Source organism: Crocuta crocuta, unplaced genomic scaffold, assembly GCF_008692635.1.
Source record: "Crocuta crocuta isolate KB4526 unplaced genomic scaffold, BGI_CrCroc_1.0 scaffold147, whole genome shotgun sequence".
Classification (NCBI taxonomy): Eukaryota; Metazoa; Chordata; class Mammalia; order Carnivora; family Hyaenidae; genus Crocuta; species Crocuta crocuta.
In genome coordinates, this window is record NW_027532594.1 from 1,347,390 (window position 1) to 1,353,269 (window position 5,880).

At 36.6% G+C, this 5,880-nt stretch overlaps 1 protein-coding gene across 3 annotated transcripts in view; it reads right to left on the reverse strand.

Annotated features, from left to right (window-relative positions):
• HACE1 (HECT domain and ankyrin repeat containing E3 ubiquitin protein ligase 1) overlaps positions 1-5,880 on the reverse strand; it is a 119,322-nt gene that overhangs the window by 84,394 nt on the left and 29,048 nt on the right. For all 3 annotated transcript variants that reach the window (XM_077780007.1, XM_077780008.1, XM_077780006.1), the window contains one exon: positions 4,867-4,949. In XM_077780007.1, the coding sequence (XP_077636133.1) occupies positions 4,867-4,949 (83 nt within the window). The remainder of the gene's footprint in view (positions 1-4,866; positions 4,950-5,880) is intronic.

The window sequence follows — 5,880 nt, forward strand, 5'->3', positions numbered from 1 at the left end:
TCTCTCTCTCTCTCTCTCTCTCTCTCTCTCTCTCTCTCTCTCCAAAGCAGGCCTCAGGTTCTGAGCTGTCAGCACAGAGCCAGATGCGGGGCTGGAACTCACAAACTGCAAGATCAAGATTTAAGCTGAAATCGGACACTTAGCCACCCAGGCGCCCCTCAACTACTTTTTTAATATTGATTGAGATAATACTCCCTTCAAGTAAATGCCAATGCATTTTCTGGAAACTAAGAAGTTGGCAAAGATTTAACAAGAATCACCGGTGTGGTAGTTCTAAGGCACTTAGAACAGATTTTTCAAGTGCTTTCAGTCTCCTAAATTTAGGCTCTTTTCAAGCAATATGATCTGAAAACTTGGCTAAAGTGCATATAATACATACACTACAGTATTTTTTGGAACTGCTTATAAAACAAAGAATCCACATTTTCTAAAGGTCCTTAAAGTTTACAATTTTCAGTCATTGGGCTGTTTTATATGGCTTTGACTATGAGTTCCACTAACTGAAAGGAGATGCTTGGCAGTAGCTATAAATCTATATTCAGAATCACATCTTTTTCTATTTCTCTATTGCAGACATGTACATTCCATAAATATCTCACTGATTTACTGTATCTATATAACCCCAGCTAAACTTTGCTTTCCTAATAAAACAAAAGTTATCCCAGATAAAAAAAAATACTTGGAACCATCATCATACATCCAAATTCTTTTTAAAAAAACTCACTTAAGCTCAGGTGGCTCAGCTGGCTAAGCATCCAACTTTAGCTCAGGTCATGATCTTGCAGTTTATGAGTTCAAGCCCCACATCAGGCTCTCTGCTGTCAGCACACAGCCCGCTTCAGATCTTCTGTCTCCCTCTCTCTAACCAGACTCTGCACATGCTCTTGCACTCTCTCTCTCTCAATAAATACATATTTAAAAAATTTAAAAAAAAAAAAGAATTCCATTAAGAGAATGGGAAGCATAAGACTGAAAATAAAACCAATCTAATAATTTAAGGACTTGAAGCATTTGTAAATACCACATAAAAGTCCTGAAAACAAAGGTGTTTAAAGATGTGGGGTGGATAGGGGAAATCAATGTGTACCTAGAGTATACAGGAAAGAGAGCTAATGAATTATGTCTTGTGCAAAATACCTAGAGAAAAAGAGGTGGCTAAGAAATAGTTCCTGTCTTAATTTTAGGTCAAAATCAGTTTGAAAATGACTCACCCACAGGAGCATTACATTATTAAACATTTCTCAGAATTAGAACATAAAGTAACACAAAGAAAAAAGGAAAAAAATCTGTATGGTAAGAGAAGAATCCTATTTCTTAGAAAGAAAATCCTGTACAGCAATAAAACTGAATGAGGACAACCATACTTTGTGCTTACTGAGGAGCAGAGAAGTGTACTAAAGCTTAGTGAGTACATACTAACTGCAACTACCAAGTGCAAAATAATCTGCTGGATGCTTTATATAAGCCAGCTCATTTAATTCTCACTAAAGTCCCACAAGCCAGATAGCAGCATTTCTATTTCACAAAGACACAGAAGCTTCAGAGGTCAAGAAATTTGACTAAAGTTGCATAGATTTGGGGCTGAGATTTGCACCCTGCTCCAAGGCTCTTTCTCCTATATATCTCAATACCTTTTGAATTCAATTCAAAATTAAAAATTTTTTTCAGTAGTTTATTCTTAAATAAGACATACAGTGATATATCTAGTAATGCCTCTCAACCAATGAAAACTTAATTTAAGTTTAGCTTTTTAGAGTACCATAATTTGTCTTTAGGGTCACTTACTCTATTCCCCACATTCCTTTCCCTTTTCATTTAATCAGAGACAATACACTGGGAATAGTATGTTCAATATATACCTATATCTAGATATCACAAATATAATTAAAAGTCTGCCTACAAATGAACCATTTTCCATATCTATCATCCTGCTACAATGATAAATTTAATCTCTAGTTTCAATTTTAATCAGACTTGCTTAACCATCTCTGTTCAAAAAGATCTAGTATGTGCTAGATTAAAAGTTAATGATGGGGGATCTGGGTGGCTCAGTTGGCTGAGTGTCTGACATCGGCTCAGGTCATGATCTCACAGTTCGTGGGTTCAAGCCCCATGTTGGGCTCTGTGCTGACAACTCAGAGCCTGGAGCCTGCTTCAGATTCTGTGTCTCCCTCTCTCTCTGTCCCTCCCCTGCTCTGCTCTGTCTCTATCTCTCAAAAATGAATAATTTATATTAAACTATGATACATGACACTGTTTTATATATTTTTCAAGCATGTAATTACAAGAAATAATTCATTCAAAAACATTCACTAAGCATCTAAATGCAAAACACTGCACTACACTTTGAATATAAAGCAGTGAATAAAATAAAATTCTTGCTTTCATTGGGCATCCAGTCCAGTAGGGGAGACAAGTACTTACTATAAACAAATAAATAAAAAATTACAAAATTCAAAGTACTGTAAAAGAAAGGATTCTGATGCTGTGAAGGAAAATTTGGGGAGAGGCCTACTAGACTGGTCAGGAGCTGCCTTCCTAAAATGTAACAGTTAAGCTGTGACATAAAGGGTCAGCAACATAAGACGCTTAAGGAAGAGCATTTGAGGCAAAATGAACAGCACGCTGAAAAGCCTGCTGGAAAGAGTCCCTTGCATTTGGTAAACTCAAAGAGAACCAATGTGGCGACAGCACAGTGCACTAGCAGGGGCCAGACCGTGCAGGTCTCATCGGCAAAGTCAGAATATGCAACAGAGGCACTGAAAAGTTTTAAATACAGGGTTTACAGAGTGACAAAAGTCAATTCATTTTCTTAAAAGATGACTTTGGTTGCTGAGGAAAGGACAGATGGGAGGGAAACAATAGAGAAAGGGAGACCAGTTAAGAGACAACTATCGAATTCTAGATGAGAGGTAACAATATTAACTAAGGTCATTTCTGTGAGGTGGAAAGAAGTTAAGTGATTCAGAATATAGTCTGAAGGTGAAATTTACAGAATTTACTAATAAATTCCAAGCTGAGGGTAAGACAGAGACAGAGAAAGAGAAATACAAAATAATCATCTAGTTTCTGGTTTAAAGAACTGGAAGGATAAGGGTTCCAATAACTGAGATGAGAAAAGGTGAATGAAAGGTTTGAAAAGGAAAATCTGAGGCTCGACTTTGGACACTCTGACATCTGAGATTCTACAATACTTGCAAGCAATGATGTAAATCAGGCAGGTAGCCATTCAAATCTGAAGCTTCAAAGAAAGGACTAATCTAGAGATAACTCCAGAAGATAGGATATGATTTCAGGAAATCAAACAATGACATTATTCATAAATTCAGGACACTACAGAAGGAATTGGCTTCCTAGCCAAGCAACCAAATCGTTAAGTATAATGTAAGAAAATGGCTGAATTCAGATAAGATATAAAAGTCTAGAGATCCAAAAGTCCTTGTATTCTAATTCAAGGTTGTTCAATGATGATTTTTTTGAATATTTAAATTTTCTTTTACATTTATTTATTTTTGAGAGACAGAGAGAGACAGAGCATAAACAGGGAAGGGGCAGAGAGAGAAAGAGACACAGAATCTGAAACAGGCTCCAGGCTCTGAGCTAGTGGTCTGCACAGAGACTGAAGCAGGGCTCGCACCCACGAACCGTGAGATCATGACCTGAGCTGAAGTCAGACGCTCAACTGACTGAGCCACCCAGGAACCCCTGTTCAATGATGATTTGAACCAGTCTAATCAAAGTAACATTAGAGACCCTAAAGAGAAGCTAAAGAAGAACAAAAGCAGGCCTTTTTAGATTAAAACAAATCTCCAATAAAATGATACACAACAGAAAGAAGAATAACAAAAGAGAAACCTTCTAGAGACCTTTATATCTGAATTTAAGAGGCTAAATAAATAATGCAATGCATATAATCTATACCAAAAACAAGACATACTAGCATATTGTAAACTGCTTCTAATTGTAAACTACATTTATGTAATATTATGTATACATGTGGGGGAGGGTGTATGGGGTGGAATATGTTAGCTTTTATAACTTTTATATTGTTAGCTCCTTTGAGACTGAAGCTTATTATTGTATCACTAATGTCTATAAGGTATGGCACACAGTAAGTGGTTAACTAAATGTTTTATTACATGAATGAACCAACGATCAAAATGTACGCTCAAAGAAAATGAACCAAGACAGAAGTGCAAAAATAATACATAACTTAATATCTAACAAGACAAATTCAAAGATTTTTTTTTTAGATTTACAAATCTAAGGGGTGCCTGGGTGGCTCAGTCAGTTAAGCATCCGACTTCGGCTCAGGTCATGATCTCACTGTCTGTGGGTCTGAGCTCCGCAACGGGCTCTGTGCTGACAGCTCAGAGCCTGGAGCCTTTTTCAGATTCTGTGTCTCTCTCTCTCTCTCTGCCCCTTCTCTGCTCACACTCTGTCTCTCTCAAAAATAAACAAACATTTAAAAACATTTTTAAAAAATATTTGCAGAAACTTACAAATCCAAAGAAAGCAAAGACATGGCTCTGGTCCAAGACATACTTTAATAGCTTATGCCCCTGGAACTGACCTAGTACTTAATAAAGAAAACTATGGAAATCACTGGATTATAGATATGTCTTTTTTCATTACTTCTTAAGTAATTAATTTAAAATTTAAATAATCAAGTAAATCAAAAGCTCCCACTTATAAAAACACTGGCAATATATAATAGAAAAACTTTTCCTTACACAGTTAAGGAAGCATAGTAATCGTGGGAAAACAAGAGAGGTTTTAGAAAGCATACAAAAATGCCTGTGTTTGGAAGTATAACAGATTACAACATTCTTGAAGAAGAGCATCTGGAAATATAAAATACCATACCTGCAAGCGAAGTACAATGGCGTGGCTCCAGATACATTTGGCCTATTAATATCAGCACCACTGTCTAGCAAGCACTGCACTGTCTGAAGGGGGAAAGAACAATTAAAAGTAAAGTCAAAGAGACACAAATATCACAATTTAAATAGATATAAGAAATACTCTTGCCACAACCTGAAATTTTAAAGTAGAACAAGCAGGAACATGACAATTACGACGGCTGAACAACTTCTACTTTTTGGTAAGCTCTCTTGAGACTCCCAGGCACTAACCTATAATATATGTGGGTTATAATGTAATATAACCTGTGTTAACCTGGGAAGGCTCCAGAAAATCACTGATACATGGAGCTACCGAGGACTTAAAAAATGGCTAGAACAACCAAGAAACTGACATTTTAATTTTATTTTACTTTAATTAACTTAAGTTTAAACAGCCACATTTGGCTAGCAAATTGGACAGCACTGCTCTAGATATTTGAATTCAAAGACCCGAATTTCTCGGGGCGCCTCGGTGGCTCAGTCAGTTAAGCATCTGACTCTTGGTTTTGGCTCAGGTCATGATCTCACAGTTTCCTGAGTTCAAGCCCCACATCTGGCTCTGTGCTGGCAGTGCAAAGCCTGCTTGAGATTCTCTGTCTCCCTCATTCTCTGTGCCCCCTGCCCCTACTTACTCTGTCTCTGTCTCTCTCAAAATAAATAAATAAACTTAAAAAAAAAAAACAAAAACAGAATCTCTTGCCTGTAAAAGCAAAAAATAAGTACCAGAGCTATAACTTTATCAAAATCAAACATCATTATTATTAAAGTACGAAGTGTTAAAAAACTAAGAAGTCCTTTTGCTAGTAACAGTATCTAATGCTGACTCAGTTTCTTTGATAATCTCATTCATACATACTCTGTCTCCTAAGCTCTACTCTGCAATCATCTGAGTTGAACTAAGAAAACCAAGTTAATATAAAATCTTAAAGATACACATCCGGCAATTAGAGAGAGAATGAGGCTTGCTGAAATCCTT